The 23,177-nt window shown below is 40.0% G+C and overlaps 1 protein-coding gene across 4 annotated transcripts in view; it reads right to left on the reverse strand.

The window, feature by feature from the left end:
- Positions 1-23,177, reverse strand: part of RBBP5 (RB binding protein 5, histone lysine methyltransferase complex subunit) — a 40,335-nt gene that overhangs the window by 3,317 nt on the left and 13,841 nt on the right. For 2 of the 4 annotated variants that reach the window (XM_024976172.2, XM_005216666.5), the window contains exons 2-13: positions 21,448-21,473; positions 20,463-20,635; positions 14,135-14,275; positions 12,757-12,919; positions 11,518-11,627; positions 10,304-10,423; positions 10,063-10,216; positions 9,896-9,967; positions 8,847-8,964; positions 7,575-7,644; positions 6,974-7,203; positions 5,483-5,560 (exon numbers count right to left, since the gene is read on the reverse strand). In XM_024976172.2, the coding sequence (XP_024831940.1) occupies positions 5,483-5,560; positions 6,974-7,203; positions 7,575-7,644; positions 8,847-8,964; positions 9,896-9,967; positions 10,063-10,216; positions 10,304-10,423; positions 11,518-11,627; positions 12,757-12,919; positions 14,135-14,275; positions 20,463-20,635; positions 21,448-21,473 (1,455 nt within the window). 4 annotated transcript variants of the gene reach the window in all.

Raw genomic sequence — 23,177 nt, forward strand, 5'->3', positions numbered from 1 at the left:
TATACGGCTCATCTGAGGTCAGTTAGTGTTTTTTCTTATTGCCCTCTTCCTGTGAACAGACCAGAAACAAAGCTTGTTGAGGCGGCAGGCAACAAACCAGCACCAGAGCAGCACATCTTCGAGGAGGACAAGACACACAGAGCAGCGAAAAGCAGATCTCCAGGTGAGTTAAAATCTGCCCCGAATGTTATTCAGCTGCAACATAATAACAGAAACCTCCAGCGATAGAAAATTAAGAAAAATTCAGCTCATAGTGAACAGCTGCTATTGTTACCTCTCCAAAGCAGCTAAGCCAGGGTAGCCTAGAAAACACTGGATATTAATTTTCAAGCATTACCTTAGTCAGATAGTAAGACCACACAGAATGACAATACCCAACTAGCCATCTAAAAACCTGATCTTAGCAGGAATTCATAGATTAGTCTTTGAGAGACTGATCATGTTTTTAAAGGAAAGGGGCTGGGGGAAAGCCCCTACCAATCATTTAAAACCATCAGACTCACTAAATGAACAGGAAATGGTTCAGAGGCCCAAGGTGCGGGGCCAGAACCAGGAGCGCGGTGGCGCAGGGGAGCCTGAGGGGGCCTGTGGGCCTGAGGTGACAACTCCACTCAGCCTGGCCTCTGCCGCCCTCGAGAAGGAGCACCATCCCACGCCCTTCAGGCCCACCGTCCCACAAGGCCTTTAGACCCCATACGTGACAGACCACAGCTTGTCACCCTTCCTACTGACAGTGCTCACTGTCAAGGAGCCCTACTTCTTGGGCAATCCTTGAGTGGTCACGGGGCAACAGGGACTCTGGTGGTTCTGCTCACATCTCAGTTTTGATCCTGAAGACTGTCCTCTGGAAAGTGTAAGGTAACTAGGGGGAATCTGACAGATGGAGCAATGCTGATACAGACTTTCTGAGCAGTCCCCAGTTCAGAGATTCCCCCGAGCTTCACTGACGGGCCCTACCACAGAAAGTGCGTCGTCATGGATGTGGGCCCACTGGTCCTATCCAATACTGATGAGCTGTTTGACAGGGAAGAATTTTCGAGCCCCAGATTCCAGATGGCTAGATTACTTTTATTGGTGCTCTATTAGTCTTCCAAGTGTCCCCTGAAATGCATAATCTCCTGTTGCAACATGCAACAGACTATAGCAGCTTTGTCAGGACTAATCGGCGCTTACTGAACAGTTTCTTCAGTTAACTGATCAATTATACATAGTAACAAACAGCTGCCATTTATCAACTTGAGCAGTAGCCTACACCTATAATCCTGCCTTCAAACAATTTGGCTCTAGTGCAAAACTAGGGCATTTGTGGGGAAGGAAAGTCCACAAAGCACTGAACATGCAAATACTGTACACCCGTCAGACTGATCTTTGAGGATGGTTCCTCCTCAGCCACTGAGGATCAAGCTTCATTTCTTAATATCTGGTGGAAAACCCACAATGACAGCAGCTGCTGCTTCACTGAAAACCTCCAAGATGTGGAAGAATGTGAGACATGAGTGTTTATTACCTCAAAGGCCCTGGGAAGCCAAGCGAAAATCAACAGCATGTGTTAGCCAGCCTCTGGGCCCTCCAAAATGGTACTGGATGAAGCCCCACCCAAAGAAATCCACACAAAAGACACGATAGGTTGTCTTGAAACGGAGACCTCTGACGGCCCACTACGATACTCAGTGTCAGCACTCTCCCCAAGAGTCACAGTTTTCATGAAGATCCCACACGGCAGCTAGTGGCTAAGGCCCTCTAAGGAAGGGCTGGCACTCAACCACATCACCCCTTTGGGGCTTTTTGACAATCCTGCTCCTCAGCACACTTTGGGGTTTCATCTGGCCATTTCGGAGATCCATATAGGAAAAGGGCAAGGAACCAAGGCAAGAGAACAAGATGGGAAGAAGGAAGTACAGATTATACAGGCAAATATGCAATGTACACAACCATGTCGTTCTTCAGTTGCTTAGTCCTGTCCGACTCTTTACAACCCCACGGACTGCAGCACGCCAGGCTTCCTGTCCTTCACTATCTCCCAGAGTTTGCTCTTGTCCATTGAGTCAATGATGCCATCCTACCATCGCATCCTGTCGTCCCCTTTTTCTCTCGCCCTCAACTGTTCGCGCATCCGGTTCTTTTCCAATGAGTTGGCTCTTCACACCAGGTGGCGAAAGTACTGGAGCTTCAGCTTCAGTCCTTCCAATGAATATTCAGGACTGATTTCCTTCAGCATTGACTGGTTTGATCTCCTTGCCATCCAAGGGACTCTCGAGAGTCTTCTCCAGTACCACAGTTTGAAAGCATCAATTCTTTGGCATGCAGCCTTCTTTATGGTTCAAATCTATATATGATTACTGGAAAAACCATAGCTTTGACTATACACACCTTTGTCTGCAAAGTGATGTCTCTGCTTTTTAATACACTGCCTAGGTTTGTCACAGTTTTTCTTCCAAGGACCAAGTGTCTTAATTTCATGGCTGCATTCACTGTCTGCAGTGCTTCTGGAGCCAAAAAATATAAAGTCTGTCACTGTTTCCATTGTTTCCCATCTGTTTGCTGTGAAGTGACGGCACCAGATGCCATGATCTTAGTTTTTTGAATGTTGAGTTTTAAAAGCCAGTTATTTCACTCTCAAGTGCCCACCAGAGCAAGAAGCAGTTTCCCCCACAGTCAGTCCCTCCCATCAGGTTTCCTGCACAAGTCTCTTAACCTCATTCATCAGAGGGCAGACAGAAGAAACAAGAACTTTAATACCATGGCCCACAGAGAACCACCATCACAGAAAACTAACCAAAATGATCACATGGACCACAGCCTTGTGTAACTCAGTGAAGCTATGAGCCATGCCGTGCAGGGCCACCCAAGACAGGTGGGTCAGGGTGGAGAGTTCTGACAAAACCTGGTCCACTGGAGAAGGGAATGGCAAACCACTTCAGCATTCTTCCCTTGCGAACCCCAAACAGTATGATCATGAAAAGCTGGTAAAATGTTTGCAGTAAAGGCAGTTCTTTTGTCTGTGTTATAAGAAAGCACGTCCTCACTCTGGCCTTGTTATGTACAAGTCTCCCCTAGTCCTTTTAAAGGATGAAGTCATTAAAATAACTGCCTCTATTTAAGGCTGACCAACTGAAGTGCCTAATAACAATAATGTAGAAAATAAAAATCCAGTCTGAAGCACCCTGCTATTTCAAGACACAAGTTTTAGCCTTTAAGGAGGTTTTAACCCTCTTTTAAACTTGTCAGCTGAGTGAGTGGGAATAAACTCCTAACAGGCCTTGATAATGATAACCACTCTGCTAGAAGGAGCTCTGAAATGCTGACATGTACAAACACCATGTATTTTACACCTGCCTCAACATTTCAATGCAGTAGTTTGAGAACTTAAGGGAATAAAAGAACCTGTTCATTTAGGGCTAAGTAAACTTTGCAACATTCTGATTTTCAGTGTTATTTAGATGTTTTTGAAGCATAGCTAAAAAACACCACTGCTCTTATACACTGAGCCATAAAACATAGAGTACTTCATGGGACCTTTGACAAAAGCCCAATTTGGAAAGTGCCAAAAATATTTAGTTACTATTAATGGCCATAAGAAAAATCTGGTTTTTAAAAACTTTAAATGGTTTATTTACCATATACTTAGTATTAAAAGAGCAAATGGTTAATTACATAGATTCTGAAGATGCTGGGAAACTGTGTCAGAGTACTTAAATTAATTCAACATGTTTGCCAACATTTTAAATCATCCTGAAGCAATTTAGCATTTGAGGTCAGGGAAATTGGTTTGAAATTTAAATAGTTTCTTCTGTAGTAACATCAGCTTATGCAAGAAATGGGTTATGGAAGGATCATTTTTTATTTACATTAGTCAATTACTGACCTGAAGTCTTTGTTAGCAATACCCATATAACTTGTTCTAGGGCCTTTTTTAAAATATATAGACATGGCCCTAAATGAACTGAATGCGGAGGTGATAAATCAGCGGAGTAACATAAATACTGTTATTGGGGAAAAAATGCTAGTGCCCTAGTGGTACGGTTTAAGACTGTGAAAATCCAGTGAATTTGAGGGGGAATACTCAGACCGATGAGTCACTGAGCCCGCTCCAGCTTCTTGTAGGAGAGAACTGATGTTCACAATGTGAACTGGCTTAAGGAGCTCTGGTTTGCATTCTAGTGCATATCCTCACATTTGGATGAACACAATTAAAATTTTTAATATGGTGGAAAAATCCCCTCAAATATAATCACTGATACATTGTTAGTCCTGCCTCCGAATTTATAGACCTGGCCACAGAAAACTGAGACTACTATGCTAACTAAAGCAGTGCCTGAAAGAAAAGTTTCCAAAACCCAACAATGTTTCAGTAGAATTAAGTGCTAAATTGATTACTGTTTTCCAAACAAAAGACCCTTTAGCCTAGATTCACAAGTATTTGATAGGAAACTGAAACTGTTCTCCATCCTCCAATAAAAATCCCTCAAACCTAGAAAACTGCGAAAACTTCGCTAAGTATCAAGAAGCTTAGGTATTAAGAAGCTACAAAGTTTGTCTTTTGGATAATCTCTTGTGTTGTTTTAAAAAAATAAAATAAAATAAACCTCATCTTCTTCCTTAACATGACAGTACTACTAACAACTCCATCATTGTTTCTAGAATACTGAGAGAGAGAAAAACACCACCTCTGGGATTTGAACAATTTGAAGAGAGAGAAAAAAGATGATACAGTTAAACAGTCAGGGGCTGTATAAAGAAGCTCATATTTTTGGTTATCTGCCTGGATCTTTGAGACAAAACAAAAAACACAGAGGCAAATATAGATGAAAATATTAATTAAACGAGGGGTTCTTACCCTTTTTGGGGTCATGGATTCTTAAAGGAATCCTGTGAAATGTATAAGCATCTCCCCCACAAAAATATTCACACAAAGTTTTGCACATAAGATCAAGGGAATGGAGAGCCCCTGAAATATAGTTGCAGACCCAAGGTTAAGAGCCACTGAATTAAGCCAAATCTGGTTGGGAAGTAGTTAGGCACAGTAGGACTTTGGGATTAAGAGACAGCTAGACCAGGCATCAACATTTAGAAATTATTCAAGTGTAGCAGGTAGTTAATGCTGTTAAAAAGAATTTTTGAGGGGGAAAAAAAAAGACCAAGGGAATGCAGATCCCTGAAACCTAGTTATGGACCCAAGGTTAACAGCCACTGAATAACGCCAAATCTGGTTGAGCTGCCCTTGGGAGCAGCTTAAAACTCAGAGAATTATCTGCCACTGGGGAAAAGGAGGGAAGGAAGGAAAAAAATGTTGCAGTTAAATGGAGTCAGGGGCTGTACAAAGCAAGGCCACGAAGAAAGCCAGACAGTGCTCCCAATGTGTCCTTACCTGTCAAGGGCTGGCTGAGCTCCGCCTGCACTTTACCCTTCGCTGATCCTTCCAGAGGTAAACCTCTGTCCCCTTTGTAGAGTTTCGGTTTAAATGGAGAATCTTTCTCTTTACCTTTTGATCCTTTAGGCCGGCCTGCTTGCTTCTTCTTGGATTTGCCATCCCCCTTCACACCCAGTAGTGGATGGACTTCTGTAAAAGGACAGATAGGCTTGGAAAGGAATCCACACGTCACCCCAAGCAAGCACACGCATGCCGCCTACCCATGAGCAAAGAGTTTTGCTTGTGTCCCAAGTCCACTAACACAAGAAGAAAAGTTTGTTTTTGTTTATTAATTGTAATACTACAAAAGAGCAGCCATTACATGAGAAATAGTTGCTTGGGCAAAAGGCACACATAGCCTATATGGTTCACACCAAGCTATAGCAGCTCTCTTAAAGCTCAACATTCAGAAAACTAAGATCATGGCATCCGGTCCCATCATTTCATGGGAAATAGATGGGGAAACAGTGTCAGACTTTATTTTTTGGGGCTCCAAAATCACTGCAGATGGTGACTGCAGCCATGAAATTAAAAGATGCTTACTCCTTGGAAAAAAGTTATGACCAGCCTAGATAGCATATTGAAAACCAGAGACATTACTTTGCCAACAAAGGTCCATCTAGTCAAGGATATGGTTTTTCCAGTGGTCATGTATGGATGTGAGAGTTAGACTGTGAAGAAAGCTGAGTGCCGCTTTTGAACTGTGGTGTTGCAGAAGACTCTTGAGAGTCCCTTGGACTGTAAGGAGATCCAACCAGTCCATTCTGAAGGAGATCAGTCCTGGGTGTTCATTGGAAGGAATGATGCTAAAGCTGAAACTCCAATACTTTGGCCACCTCACGCAAAGAGTTGACTCATTGGAAAACACTCTGATGCTGGGAGGGATTGGGGGCAGGAGGAGAAGGGGACGACAGAGGATGAGATGGCCGGATGGCATCGCCGACTCGACGCACATGAGTTTGGGTGAACTCCGGGAGTTGGTGATGGACAGGGAGGCCTGGCATGCTGTGATTCATGGGGTCACAAAGAGTCGGACACAACTGAGCGATTGAACTGACTGACAGCAGCTCTAAATAGAAAAGGGAGATCAAAGACCCACTGATACTTTATCACACAAGTCAGAACAGGAGTGCACATGCACACACTGGCACGTAAAAGCAGAAAGTGAATGGGCTCTGGAACTCAGCAGACCAGGGTAAGAATCCAGGCTCTACCATGTGACTAACAAGGCTTCTAGAATTAAGACTGCCCAGATCTGACCAGTATTATACTTTATCACCTAATGAGAATGTGGGAGGAGAGGTAGAGGAAGCCTGGTACTTAAACAAACTGATCCAGACGTCAGAAGACTTAAAGCGTGTTATCGTAGGAAAAGTACTGAGGGCAGAATCTCCCCCATTTTAAAAGAGAAGTGAAAGCAGATAAAATTGTTACAAAGCTGTAAAACACTACAAAAAAGACTCATGGAAAACTTCCTTTAAGGGAATATCAGCCAGAAAGGATATTACAGGTTGTGCTGGAGAGTGGGTCTATCAGGTGAGAGAGAGGAAATGCGGCCCTTACCATCATTTGGTACTCCTTGCAGTTCAATATTGGTTGTTTTGGGTTTCTTCTTAGGTGGCTGGGACCCGTCTGCTGAAGACTGCCTCTTCTTCTCTGAGCTAGCCCCTTCGTCCATCAGGGAGGTTTGGACTGCATCCGGTGGGGGGCCATAAGGATTTTCTTCTGGGTCTTCTACCTCAGGGGCAATGGGTAAATATAATAGAGCCTTTGAATCTTCCAGTTCTTCATCACTATTTGGAACAGGATCAGAAAAGGGATAGGAAAAAAGAGGAGAAAGTTGCTTAAACCATGAACCCTTCCTCTAGGGCAGAATCATCTAACCATAAGCAACAGGTACGGACCTAAAATTTCACAAAAGCCAAGATGGATAAAAGAAAATCAGACAATATGATAAAATGAGTAGTAAAAATAAATGGCATAAAATTAATTACTTCACTTCCTTAAGATTTTCTATCAAGGGAGAATGGAAGGGACCTCTTGCACATCACAGGAGTTAACTCTTTGAGCCTAAAGGCAGACGGGACTGAGGAACAGTGGGGACTGAGCAGCACACCCAGAGACTGAAGAGGAGGCGCACCCTGAGGCCTGGCCTCCAGCTCACCTGCTACAGAAGGCCGCGATAGGGTCCACGCTGGTGACATCTACTTCCTCGTCCTCTGCGGCATCAGCCCCTGCAGGGCAGAAACACAGTAGGGCTGTGAGAAGAAGTGGAAGACTGCTGCTTACATGCAGCTTAGGATGTTCATAAACTGAAATCCAGGAGAAACAAAGGAGGCAAATCAGGCACACATTTAACTTAGTCGTCTGGCAAATTCGTGCTGAACTTCCACCATATGCTAGACACTGGGGATACAGCACTGCCCCAGAAAGTTGGGAACAGTTTTTTTGTAAAAGCCCCAGTAGTCTAACTGGGGAGACATAGAAACGGATAATTTCAGTTCCACAACGTGAGTGCTACAATAAAGGCATGTGCAATGTGCCAAGGAGATGGGAAGAAGAAACAACTTATGCACAAGTTTGAGAAGCTTTCCATGCAACACAATCCAATAACACCAATACAATCCAAAATATCCTATAGTCCCGACAGTCTTCCTAAGATTCCTGAAGCATACAAGATATCTTATGTCACAGAAGTGAGGACCGGCACCTTCAGGCTGGAGAGAACTAACCTCAACGCCAATTCCTTGATTCCTGGCACCATCAAGAAGCCCAGCAGTCAGTGACAGTGCCAGCAGGGCACATTACGCATTCATACACACAAACCCCGCCAGACGCAAAGCCCTGTGCCCTGTGCTTATACACTAGGGGGCTATAAAGTGAGGTATTTATTCTCAAGGTGTTTCCTATTTAGAAGTTCAGAAGCCAAGAGATGGAAATAACAACGATCATGATCTATTAGAAGAGAACATCTGAATGCTCATTATAACCTAGCCACTATTGTGAGCCCTCTACACGAACTGTTTCATTTATTTCCCACAACCCTAAAAGGCAGAGTTTTTACAGATGAGGAAGTTCAGGTTTAAAGAATAAGTATTCTGTCTAAGGCAGTCTGACTCGAGTCCATGCTATTTACCTCCTGTTACTGACAAAGGAATGACAACACCCAACAGCAGCTCAGCACCCAGCATGTGTGGGTGGCTTTGCTAGGTGCTGTATGCAAATCCTCATTAGAGAGCTGCTCAAGCCCTAGTAATGCCCATATAAGCTCTGAGTCAATGCCTTACAAATAAAGATTCTATTAAAAGTGCAAGCTTAGAGGAAAAAAATTAGACTAAGTGCTGAAATGAATTTTCAGCACAAATTAACAATGAGTACTGAGTTAAAACAATCATTTTTCCTTTGGGAAATACTATCTGCAATTGAGAAATATTACCTGTCTGTTCAGGCTCACTCTTATCTTCATCTTCAATATCAAACTCTGATTCCCTTTCTTCATATTCTACATTTTCATCCAATTCTTTGAAGTCTGGCGCAAATGCACTCCAGTTTTCCTATGCCACAAACAAAATACACTACTTAACCATAGGAGAAAGCAACAGTCTGTAATCTAGACATTAAGGACATAAATGAAAGGCTTGGGCATAAGAGACTCAAAATTCTGAGACCAAATTTTGCAGATAATAAAAATTAGATATCTATAGGTTTTACTATCTTAAGACATTTCCTATCTTAAACATGCCATATTATTAACTGCAATTCTTTCATGAACAACTGTCTTCTTTAAAACATTTTAAGGATTTAAAAAATGATTTTACTTCTTTATTTGGCTGTGCTGGATCCTCACTGCAGCACATGGGCTTTCTCTAGTTGTGGCAAGTGGGGCTACTCTTCACCGCTGTGCATGGCCTTCTCAACGTCCTGGCTTCTCCTGTTGCGGAGCACTGGCTCTAGAGCTCGGGCTCAGAGTTGCGGCACAGGGGCTTAGCTGTCCCACAGCGTGGGGGATCTTCCTGGACCAGGGATCGAACCAGTGGCCCCTGCACTAGCAGGTGGATTCTTAATCACTGGACCACCAGGCACGTCCTTCATCTTTTTAAGATGTAATTCTGAGGTAAAATGTTAAGTTTTCTTATGACTACATGGATTAAAAATATAATTAAAGTTTTCAAAATAAAACCAAATGCAAAACAGAATCTAACTGAGCTGAAAATAGGAAAAGCACAAGAAAGCTCTATCTCAATAAGCAACAGAAAAATATACCAGGAAGTACCCTAGACTTTCTCCCTGAAAGCAGAGCTAGTAAACTGGCTTTGGACCAAGACCCTCCTCGTAAAGCAAAACTAGATGCAGAGAACCACGTGATCAGGTTAGAAGAATCTGTGGAAAAGAAAGTCAATAAAGGAACTTCTGTCTTACTACTTGCAAGGGTCACTGATACAGAAAGAGTATCTAGTTTCAAAGCATAACTAGAAAAGTACTTACTACTTGATTTTGTGCCCAGATAGATACCACTCCACTAGAAATGGACGCTATGATGGGTCGAACAGGATGCCACTAAATTTTAAAGAAGCAAAGAAAAGTCAGTTCTAAGAGTGAATCCAGTTTTCTGTGTTACGTAAGTAACAGCAGCAACCTCTCATCCTACTTACAGCTACATCCAGGAGGAGCTCTCCTCTGGTCCCATGGAGAATCTTTACCAGGTTGCCAATGCTCTTCTCCCAGATGTACAGGGCATGCTGCCGGGCTGACCCTGCCACTATGTACTCCCCATCCCCAGAGAAACAGCATTTCTTCCACGGGGTCCTAAGGACAAAGAAAGTACCCAAGGAGAACCAGAACCGGACCCCAGGTAATGAATGAGCACACATTCATCCGGGTTATGGCACGTACCTGTTCACCAAGTCCTGCAATTTCTGCATGGGTTCAGGCTCTCCATCTCTTCCACAGGTTAAGATTTCTCTACCGTCATAAACTCTGATTATTCGATCCGCTGTGTTAATTAAAAAGCAACTACAGAAACGATAAAAATATCAACACCAGAGGTCAGAAATCTGTTCCTGTTAACACTTTCCATGACTACCAGTTACTAAGAATACCACAAGACAACTAACAAATAAGGAAGAGAATGAGTAAAAATCTAAAATAATGGACCAGACTACTTATATATCTACTTGTCACCTTTCAAGCTAAAATATAATGTGAAGTGAGAAAATGCTTTATATCAGTACTTCCTGTGTAATCCCTGAACCCTATATGTACCAGTATTTGACTAAAATCCAAAACCTATATATTGAAACCAGTTTCCCAAATTTACAAGCTTACAGTTACATATATATAAACACTTCATTCCTCTGGCTTATTTTAGTTACAGTACAATATATTCTTCTTAATGAGTTAATATATCATTTGGATTGCCCAAATTTTTAACACTGGAAGTGTTGGAAATCTGTCTAAAATACAACTTATTTTACCACTTTCTTACAGACTTCACTTTTTCTGAATTCAAGAGAAATTGAACATGAATGTCTTCTAAGTGTGAACAGTGATTTCTATACAAACTAAAGTGACCATCACTTCTCTTACTGACAATTTCTCTTATTGACAACCTATTTTCTTCTTGTTTCTGTTGATATCTACTTCTAGTTGGGTAACCAAACTTACTAGGAAAACATCTGAAAGTAAGAGGATAAATAAGTTTCACGTAAGTAAACTGCATATTCAATTACTATGTGAATTCTGCGGTATCAATTCTGATTACAATATAATAAATAGCTCATCTCTGCCCAGTGCTTACCATGTGCCAGGCATTTTGGTTCTAAGCACAGACCACTCAGACATCTTTTCTGTAAAGCAACTGCCTGTGAAACTCCGGTAAGATGTGTCTGCTGGCTCAATGCAGTAAATTTTACAAACTTAAGAACCAGACAGTAACCGTTTCTACAAATATTTTTTAAATAAACTCTTAAAAAGTTTAAGTATAATACACACAAAAACTATGACTCTCAATGTATTCTGCGTTCTGCTCACTTTTAAGACTGTCTCTAAAGAGACAGGCCACATTCACCTCCCCTTCCGGGCACTCACCTCCCCTTCCGGGTACTCACCTCCCCTTCCGGGCAAACTCTATTGACTTAATGGCTGTGGTATTGCTTGTTCCAGTTGTTACTCTGAAGGAAGCAACAAGATCCTGAGAATCGGTTTTTAGGACCAAAATCTAAAGTTTAACAGAGAAAAAAAGTAAGTAAATATTCTGATAATTTACAGTAATTAGATACGGGTTCTGTTTTTAAAACTGGGCAAAGACTGGGTGAAAACCTAAGTGTCTCTATTCAACTTGCTTTTACCCCTTCAATTAAAGACAATGTCTTAACCTATGTTTAAAAGACAGTGTTTAACATTATCCACAAGAGACAGAAAGTGGAAGCAACCCAAGTATCCATCAACAGATAAACAGAATGTGACATATACATACAATGGAATATTACTTGGATATGAAAAGGAAAGAAATTTTGAAGACATGTGCTACAACATGAATGAATCTTTAAGGACATTATGCTAAGTGAAATAAGCCAGTCACACACAAAAAATACTGGATGAGTTCCAACTTCATAGAAACAGAAAGGAGAATGATGGTTTCCAGGGGCTGAAAGGGAGTAAGGAACAGCAAGTCATTTAATAAGTACAAGGTAAGTGTGAGATGAAAAGAGCTCTGGAGATAAACGACATTGATGACTGCACAATATCGATGTACTTTATACTACTGAGCTGCACGCTTAAGAATGGTTAAGACAGTACGCTGTAAGTGCATTTTACCACAAAAATACCCACAACACTGCCACTCTCTTAAGTAGCCATACTAACTGATATGACCCAGTCAAAAAGGAAAAAAAAAAAATGCAATGGAACTCAAACTCTAAAAAGTTTGAAAAGGATCCTAAAACTTACTTAACCTCTTTTTTTAACCTAACTTCTTACTACACAAAACAGATTAAAGTGGCCTAAATTATACAATATTTTCAGACCAAGATATCAGACATCTTGTTAGCAATATTCCATTGATGATTTTTAAATTTTATAATTTAGTAATGGCCCTTTATTGCTAGCACCCAGTAAAGGCCCTCCATCCTCTTCTAGATCGAATACTCTCTGACCACTCTAAATCCAAAGAACAGAAATTATTAAGGCATGTCAGAACAGGCTGTATTTGCCACAGGCAGGAAGCACACTCAGTCCAAGGACAGAAGAAATTTCAAAGAAAAGAGAACAAGTAAACACGAAATGAGCCAACATGCAGGATGACTGATGCTTACTTATTTCATCAGCTCCTAAGCTTCCAGGCTTACCTTGCCTTTTGCATTTCCTGTATAGATATATTCTCCTCGCCTATCAAAAGATGCAACCACGTTCAAATCGGAGTCATCGTCTACGGGCAGAACGACATGTTTGGAATCTGAAAGGGTCAACATGACAGGAGCAGATTTCATGGGACACACGAGAACCTTGTTCCTGTTTAAAAATATGAATAGCACATTGGCAGTTGCTATGGTATCAGAAAGCTGACTCTCTGCCCTTTTTCCCTAATTCCTATCCACTACCCTCATCAACCTATCCAGCCCAAGGATATTTAAAATAGTTGAAAAAGACTAAACTCTAAATTTCTAATAATAGGGAAATGACTGAGTAAAGTTATGGGATCCTACCTTGACAAAACAAAATGTAATCATTAAAAATAAATATGAAGATGTAGCAAACTGGTAAAATATGCATGAAAATGAAAAAGCAAAACATCAGTTAAAACTATGTAAAAATACATATTTGTGTACAGCTAACACAGACAAATGCTTTGTGAGCTAGTAAGTGCTTTGTGAGCTATGAAGCACTATATAATAAGCTTTAAACTTAATGAGAACTTAACTAAAAGAGAACCTAGAGAAATGAAAATAGTTGTATCTCAGTAACTGAATGGTGGGTAACTCTATATAAACAGGAGAAGGCGATGACACCCCACTCTTGCCTGGAAAATCCCATGGACAGAGGGGCCTGGTAGGCTTCAGTCCATGGGGTCGCGAAGAGTCGGACACAAGTGAGTGACTTCACTTTCATGCACTGGAGAAGGCAATGGCAACCCACTCCAGTGTTCTTGCCTGGAGAATCCCAGGGATGGCAGAGCCTGGTAGGCTGCTGTCTATGGGGTTGCACAGAGTCGGACACAACTAAAGCGACTTAGCAGCAGCAGCTACATAAATATAATTTTTAAAAATATTTTATTTATTTGGCTGTGCTAGGTCTTAGCTGCTGCATGTGGGATCCAGCTTCCCGAACCCAGGACCCCTGGCATTGGGAGGGACACAGTACTAGCCACTGGATTTCCAGGGAAGTTCCTTAAATGTAGTTTTCATAATGAACTATTTCCGGTACCAAAGAAATTCAAATAATTGGGGGAAAACCCCAGGTCAAGAACAGTTATTATACTTATTTCTATCTTTGCCCATTTCAAAGTTTTAATTATTATAGGCCAGTTTTTAATTGTAAACTACCACAACAGTATCTTTGAAATCTATTCAGAACCAACCAAGACAGAGAAATTCATTCATGTAGAAGGGTTTCAAGAGATGTGTGCTTTTGCCTCCTAACACCTTAAACTGAAATTACCATGAGCTTAGAGATAATTTAGACAGAATCAGACCCACCCCAGGAAAGAATAGCTCAAATTAAACATACTGATCTCGTGGATGATACTGGACTTTTAAGATGGGTGAAGGGAATCGAAACCTCTGGTCGCAGTCGCCTGACAGGACATCCCACTGTGACACTATGTTATCAGTGGACGCGCTCACGAGCTTATGACCATCTCGACTCCAGCTGAGAAGGAAAAAAGGGTAACTTAGCACATATTCTAAGTTAAAAATACCATATCACCTTACAGATAAAAATGCATGAGTCACACTTATCGCCCTAACTGTATGGGTCACCAATGTTTCTTCTTCTTCATTTTTTAAACATATACTCAAATCTATAAGCTTTCCTAACACTAAGCAATAAATGTTTTCATGACAAGATATCTTCATATCTAGCAACAGAAGCTCTTAACAGTTCAAGATAACAATTTAGATGGCTCAGTGAAAAAAGAGACTCAAACATTTTAGAAGAGTGTAAAAATCAGCAGGCCCTTAAGTGTTGATTTAACAAAAGCAAGTTTTCTTCCCCTTGAAGGCAGAAGAAGGAGTAGTTGAATTTTCGGAATTTGGCCCTACAGTAGCACCATCAAAGTATAAGCTAAACAATAGAGATAGGTATCTGTTATTTAAAAGAATTAAGAAAGAAATTAATTCCTCCTGCTAAGTATAGTTAAACATCCTGGACATTATACAGAAAACAAAGGTAAAGAAGAGCCAGACTGGCTGGGTACGGTAGGATCTGAGGAACAACACAGCCGTGAGATCCTTAGGTTTTCTCTTTGCCTCATATGTCCTGGGCCAGGTGATGGAGATGTCAGCAACCGAGCAGCGTCAATGGGCACACACACTGAGCACACGCCCTCCCAGAGAGTCAGAGGACAACCAACAGACACTGCCATAGAGATAACACAGGTATTCGAACCTAACAAACATTTCAATGCAGCCATCATTAAAATGCTTCATCACGCAATTACAAACATGCTTGGAACAAATGGGGGAAAAAAGAAATCTCAGCAAAGAAACAGAAGATGACCAAATGGGAATCTAAGAACTGAAAAATATAAAAACTGAAATTAAAAAAAAAAATTCAAAAGACGGGTTCAGCAGCCAGTGGAAAAGAGGAAAAAATCAGTAAACTGGAAGACAGAATATAAAATTCCCAATCTTAACAAAACAGAAAAAAATGCCATGAAAAAAATGAACTGAGCCTCTGGGACCTGTGGGACTATAACAAAAGATCTAATATCTAATATCCATGGCATCAGAGTTCTAAGGAGAAAATAAAGAGAGTAAGGCTTAAAAGTATTTGAAGAAATAATGACTGAAATTTTTTCAAATTTGACAAAAGATATAAAACATACAGATTCAAGAAGCTAAGCAAACCTCAAAGAAGATGAATTCAAAGAAATCCACTCCAAGACACAAATTTCTGAAAACTAATGGCAAAGAAAACAGACCTTGAAAGCAGCAAGAGGAATGACATCTTATTTGTCGGAACAACAATTTACATGACAGCAAATTTTGCATCAGAAACCATGGAGACCCAAAGGCAGTGACATGTTGTCAAGTGCTAGAAGAAAAGACTTGCCGTCCCCAATTCTACATCCAGACAGCAACCTTCAGAAACCAAGAGGTAAATCAAGACCTCTGTCACCGGCAGACCTACCCTAAAAGAATGGCTCATGGAGGTTCTCTAAGCAAAGAAGAAATCTCACATCATCAGGAAAGAAGGAATCTTAGAACATCAGGAAGAAAGAATAATGAAAAGTGTTTAAAAAATTAAATACTTTTTCTCAAGGTCTGATGTTTGAAACAAATATCCTAACGCTGTCTTAGGTAGATATCAATATACATAGAGGAAATGTTTAAGACAATTATATTATAAACAAGGAAGGGAAAGAGAGGTAAAGTTTCTATGCTGCTCTTAAACTAGGGAAACGTCAACGTGAGTAGACTGTGATAAGTTATGTACATATTATGTAATATCTAGCAACCATTAAAAAGCTATACAAGCTAGACAAAGAAAGAAACTCAAAAATAATATAGATAAGTCAAGATGAAACTCTAAAAATAGGTCAGTAACCTACAGAAAGCCAAAAAAAAAAAAAGAAAGAAAACAGAGAAACAAAGAACAAACAAACAGAAAAAGAAACCCTAAATGAGTCTTAATTCAAATTTTGCAATGAATAGGATTTGCTACTTAGGAACTTATAGGAGGTAACACAGTTCCATGGTTAAGAACACAGGCTCAAGTCAGATTTATACTCAAGCCTAGACATTATGACCTTCTAGCTGTGTGGTCTTGGGCAAGTTATATAATCTTTCTGAACTTCAACTTTCTCATTTATAACATGGAAATAATAACAGTATCTGCAGACGAGAGAATTAAAATTAACGCACATAAAACTCTTAGCACTTACTGTGCTCAAAAACCATTATTTATATCAGAGACAAGATAAATGTATTCCCAGACTTGACACTCAACGCAGAGAAAGGCAGGCGTGAGCTGAGGAAGTGCGTGTGGCGGGACTGAGCTCACGTCTGCACACAAAGGACTCAGGCGCCTCTCCCACCACCTCTGGAACACTCCCAGTCCACAAGAGGACCTTTCTGGGAATGCCAACCGAAAAAGGAAGGTGCCTACAAACACTGTAACTTGAGGGTTGATAACAAAGAGGTCAATGGTCCACCCAATTTCAGTGGGTAAAGAGAGGGTAAGAGGGTGAGCCAAGACCCACATACACTGTAGTAAGAAGTCACGAGTAAGTTCTTGAAATTAAACTAACAGGAATATGCGTAAGTACTTTAGAAATGTTAAGACAAATATCAAGAGAAACCAGCCAAAAGAACGGAAGTACTGGGAATGGGAGAAGCTGGGGAACTGGGAGGGAGAAACGAGGGCCTTCTGCAGCACTCCTAGCACTGCAGGGCCTCTCACGACACGGCAGAACGTAGCTGTGACGCCACTGTTCCTTTAGACCCTCCGCACCTGAGTAACTTTTTGTTTTACAGCAGGCTTGTGTTTCTGTTATAGTAGAGGGAATTAACAGTACATTCTTCAGTTCCAAATTCCTTAAGTTCAAGAACGAGGGATTCTCGTACATTCTCACATCTGATAATACTGTTTCTTTCCAAAAGACAGACAGGTCTTGGAGTCTTAAATATCATTTTTTCTACCTATCCCGTGGCCCCCATCCAGTGCTTGAATATCTTCTGCAGCAACTGTAAGAGACAGCAAGACCACGAAGGGCCCGTCCCACTGGTAAGTTCTTCCCTGGGCAGTCCACCCCATCCACAGGCACTCTGCTTGGGAGCTCTTCTCTATTCTAAGCTAACATTTGTTTCCCCATAAATTCCACTCACTATCTACGAGTCCTGCTGCTTCTCCTTAGGTCAATTTCTGTGTGGCATATGTCAGTTCTGTAATAGCTGAAGACAACTATTATACCTATCCGAAACTCCTCTTGGTGAAATGTTCTTAGTCCTTAATATGTACAAATATTATACAACAATTAATACATAAAGTCATACTCTAAGTGAGGCTGGATCAAAGAAAAATGCAAAATGTGTGTAATTACTGACCTTAACTCTCATGTATAAATATATTTAACAAAAATCAGGAACAGTTACGATGCACACATACCAAGTAATACTATACCTATGTACACACACACATATATATCAATACAGAAAAACATCTCCCATATATTAAGTGGAAGACGAAGCTATAAAACAATGTTTCCATTTAAAAAAAATACACATTTACTTGTGTATGTATATTTTTATATATGTGAGAGATACAGATAGATCTTACAGATAAAAGATATATTTCATTCTCTAATTTGGGCTTCCCTGGTGGCTCAGATGGCAAAGAATCTGCCTGCAATGCGGGAAACCTGGGTTCGATTCCTGGGTTGGGAAGATGCCCTGGAGGAGAGCATGGCGACCCACTCCAGTATTCTTGCCTGGGGATACCTCAAGGAGTAGACAAGGGGCTCTCATTTTCTACTCTATATACTCATATATTGTTTGCATGTTTTAAAGTTCTTAATAATCAAGTTCTGTGACAAAAACTCTTCATTAAGATACCCCACTCACCAAACAAGTGCGCGCGTGTCTACTGTACACCAGGTATAACGCTAGAAGCTGGGAACACGGCAGTAAAGTGGCAGCCAAGGTCCACGTGTCCACACCCTTACCATATGCCAGGGCAGACACTCACAAAACAGCTGCGTGCAACAACGCACAGCAGGAGACACACACTGCGATTCACTGCATCTCCCTCAGATCTTACATTAACATCTTCATCCAAGTGGGAGACCTAAGGGCCGTCATCGCGACTTCTCTACTTCACTCACACCCCTTACCTCATCAACGCCTATGCCCTCTAATTTCCACCGTCTCTCACATCTGCACCATCCAGCTGCCCTCCTATCGCATCCGTCCTCACCCTCTCTAACCCAGACCTCTGCACTCCTGTCCTCATTTGCCGTCCTCTTTCCCACACGCTGCTCTAGAGGCCTTCTAAAACGAAAGGCGAGCGTGTCACCTTTCTTCCCACAGAGCTTTAACGGCCGCACGGTACCACCCGGATGAGACTTCAGTGTACAGGGCAGCACCTACCGTGCTCCTCGGAGCGCGGTTTACCTCGGCTGCTGCCCTACCACATCGTCCACAGCACAGTCCAGCGAATCTGAACCGCTGCGGTTCCTCCTGTTCCCATGCTTGTACCAAGCTGACCTGCTTTTGTCTCTGCAGAGCTGCCTGGGATACAACTGGGAAACACCCACTCATCTTACAAGTCTGAGGTTAGAAATCACCCTATCTTTGAAACTTTTTCTGACCGCTATTCTTCTCCAATACAGTTCATCATTTCCTCCTTTGCCTCCACTAAATTTCAAATGTAGTTCTTATGTAGGACCTACAAACCTTTAGTACTCGTTTTTGTCTCCCCCAAACCCTAACTTTTACCCTAAATGCTTAAAACAATATCTGGCACATAATTCACGTTCAATGTTTGCTGAAGAAATGATTGTATGAGAGAAAAACTTTTATGTGCAAAGAGACTGACTAAACACTACATAGCAGAGAAACAAAAAATAATCAAGCAAATTATGGTTTATCTACCAGAAGATACATAGCCATTAAAAAAAGCTTTTAAAGGCTACACAAGCAGGAAAATGTCTGGTGTTAACGAGGAAAAAAGCAAAATATAAAACACGGCACACAAACTTTGCTTTTAAAAAATATATAGTAACAAATCAAAATATTTATAGTAGTTATATCTATGTGGTAAGACTATGGAAGATAGTCTTTCTCCTTTTTATTGCATTTGTATTTTCTTTAATTTTCTAAATATTATTATTTTATAATAAAAAATATGAATAATTTAAGTGGCAGCACTTCTAAAATTAGATTGTGATAATAGCTGCACAACTCTGAAAATATAAAAAAGTGAAATGTGCACTTTAGTTGGGTGGACGTTACAACATGTGAACTATACATATCTTAATAAAGCTGATAAAAATGTATGTATCTACTTAAATCTTTATTGCAAAAGCATAATAATAAAAAAGAAATAAAATGCAAAAGAACTAGAAAGGGCCTAAGAAATTATATAGGCCAGTTCTCTCATTTTACATTTTAGAGAAAAGTTCTGGCCAAAGCTGCTGGTTCATTAGTGGCCAATCCTAGACTGGGATTCAGGCCTCCTCGCAAACAAGTGCTTTATAATACCACAGCTGCTTATATTTAGGCCAAAGGAAGTATGTTAGCTTAATAAATCTAGACCGGATAAGGGGTTTTTGATCCCAAGCTCATTTAAAAGAAGTGTTGCCCCAAAATAAAATGTTCGGAAAGAAACAGTCCCTGAGAGTAAGAATAAAATCAAAGGGAATTTATTTAATATCAGATTTCAGGTCAATATTTTTGATAAAAAGCCTTAATAACTACAATTCAATGAAGGAACAGGCATGTTTGTGATCACTACAACTGCTGTAATTTAGGAACAGGACAAGGCTGGACACCTGAACTTTCAAGCTTCCCTCCTAACCAAGATTTCTTTATTCTAATGAAAAGGTCAGTATCACAAATAAGACCTGCAATCTGCTGCAATCTGCAAATGTCTCATTTCAGTACTGCGGGATTCTCAGACAGCCTGACACTGATCCATATTGCAATGAATTTCTCCCCACAAGTGTTCAACATCAGCATGAGCAACCTTTCTACAAGCTATGAGAAATTATGTTACTAATGGCCAAAGACTCAGAACTTTAAATATTAAAATTTATCTAGTTAGACTGGCAATTATACAGTTACAATTCATCCCAATTTAATTCATATTTAATACATTAAACTTTAAAACGCCTTACCATAAAGAACAGACCGGATGAATGTGTGCACTAATTATTTTAGCAATGCCTCTCGTCAAGAAATCCCAGATGACGATTCGACCGTCATTGCAGCCGACTGCAAGCAGCGTGCCCCACCTGTTAAAGGTGCAAGTCAGGGCCATGCTGATACAATCCAAAGTTCCATCAGCTTCCTAAAAATTGAAATGAAGGTGAGAAACAGACAGTAATACCCAGAGATCCAAATCATTTCTTTAAAGTTTCTCTAACATCTATGATACTTCTTTTGAATTTAAACTATGATACACACCAAAATAATCTATGTGTGTTCTTTTATTAAACTAACCAAAATAGAGAAATATTTATAAAAACTAAAAGAGAATTTTTACAAACAGATGTGACCAATCCTTTGTATTACTACTGCGACTTTATACAAATTCTCAACAAGGCAATTAGGCAAAATAAACCAGGATTCACTAAGAGTCATCTTATTGATCAAGTAATCATAGTTCTTGAAATTTATTCCAAGAAAGATAATCTATTAATAAAACAAAACCCCTAGGAAAATCAAATAAATTTATATTAATATCAAGCCATGTAAACGCTCCAAGTATTACAAAATATTTCTACATTTTAAAAAGTAAAGCACACTTACAGTATACATATTATTATGTAAAAACACTAATCAAAACTATAAAAATACACAAAAAAACACATTTTCATACAGGTGATAGTATGGTTTGTGAAAAATGCTTTAATCAAAGTCTTTTTAAATTTAAAGGGAAATGAACTATAAGATTTACAACATTGAGATTTCCAACCAATATGGACTGTCTACTTTCCACCCAGTTCAAAATTAAATTTTAGTTATTTTTATAGCAAAAGATCATCACACTTAATGCTTCTATTATCAAAGAAAAAAAGATGAAAATGTAGTTTTCACTCTACTCAAACATAAAAGCTAGCGAGTTATCATGTTTCTAAAATCACAATATTACACTCTTACCTCTGGATAATTCTGCCCAAAGGACTCTGCAACAAAACAAAGAAAGAGTTGATGGAACATGTGCAACATACCAAGAATCCTCCAGCGCACTGTGTACAGAGTGGCCTGCAAAGTGCGGGTGGGAACTGGGGCTTGTGCAGGGACTCCATGAGGTCACACTGACTTTCATTATCATACCAACATGGCACTTGACTTTACTCTCATTATCTCTTAAGTTTACAAATAAGTTCTACTGATGCTATTCAGGCTGTGAAACACTGTGAATACAGAATCCAGCCAACTTCTATTTGGGCAAACATTAAACAGGTTTGTAAAAATGCAAAACAATACCTCTCTTCTCACTGAATATTTTTTCTTTTGCAAATAGTTATTTTTCATTAAAATGTTTTTAATGTAAACATGTAGCGGTGTGTTTTACAGTTACTTTTACATAACAAACTTTAAAAGCTCAAATCAGTCAAGTTATCTTAAATCCCAACTACTCTCTTAAACCCTTCACTAACAGCAGTCAACCAACAGGATTCATCTCCAGTCCAAACAATAGCACTTAGGCTATAACACAATTTGGTAGTTGGTTAAACACATAATTCTCTATATTAATTTCTTCAGCAAATAACATTTTGATACACACATCTCTGAATGTCTTCTTTCCTATATTAAATTTGGCATTTACACATTAGTGTAAATTTTCTCTTAAAAATGTTTATTACTAATGTGTAAATGCCAAAATTACATTTGCTATGGTTTTTCCAGTAGTCATGAATGGATGTGAGAGTGGCACTATAAAGAAAGCTGAGTGTCAAAGAACTGATGCTTTTGAACTGTCCTTGTTGGAGAAGACTCTTCAGAGTCCCTTGGACTGAAATGAGATCAAACCAGTCAATCCTAAAGGAAATCAACCTTGAATATTCATTGGAAGGACTGATGCTGAAGCTGAAACTCCAATACTTTGGACACCTGATGCGAAGAACTGACTCATTTGAAAAGACCCTGATGCTGGGAAAGATTGAAGGTGCGAGGAGAAGGGGACAACAGAGGATGGTTGGGTGGCATCACAGACTCAATGGACTTAAGTCTGAGTAAACTCTGGGAGTTGGTGATGGACAGGGAGGCCTGGCGTGCTGCAGTCCATGGGGTCGCAAAGGGCCGGACGCGACTGAGCGACTGGACTGAACTGAATAAACATCTGAGCTACAGTATGGTGATACTGCCTGCTTGTCAGAAGTTTGTTTAATGCAGCAACAACTTTATCAATATTTACTTATGTTATTACCTAAATATTTTATTACAGTGATACTTAAACTATACTCTCAGAACTACAGCTCCAAGAAAGCTGTTTACATTTAGGATATCCAAATAAGATTCCATTTAAAAAAATAAGACTACTATTTTTAGTTTTTGACCATATGATCCAGCAATTTCACTCCTGAGTATATATTTGAAGAAAATGAAAACACTAACTCAAAAAGATTCATGCAACCTAATGTTCATAGCAGCATTATTTACAATAGCCAAGATAACAGAAGCAACCTAAGTGCCCATCAACAGATGAATGTGTAAAGAAGCTATGGGAAGTGTGCACATGTATATGTATGTGTGTGTGTGTATATACATGTATATTTATATAAGAAATAATATATTTCTCAGTCATAAAAAAGAATAAAATGCTGCCATTTGTTACAGGTGGAGAGAGGGACAGAGGACAGGGAGAGAGGTACAAACTATTATGC

The sequence above is a fragment of the Bos taurus genome, chromosome 16, assembly GCF_002263795.3.
Source record: "Bos taurus isolate L1 Dominette 01449 registration number 42190680 breed Hereford chromosome 16, ARS-UCD2.0, whole genome shotgun sequence".
Lineage (NCBI taxonomy): Eukaryota > Metazoa > Chordata > Mammalia > Artiodactyla > Bovidae > Bos > Bos taurus.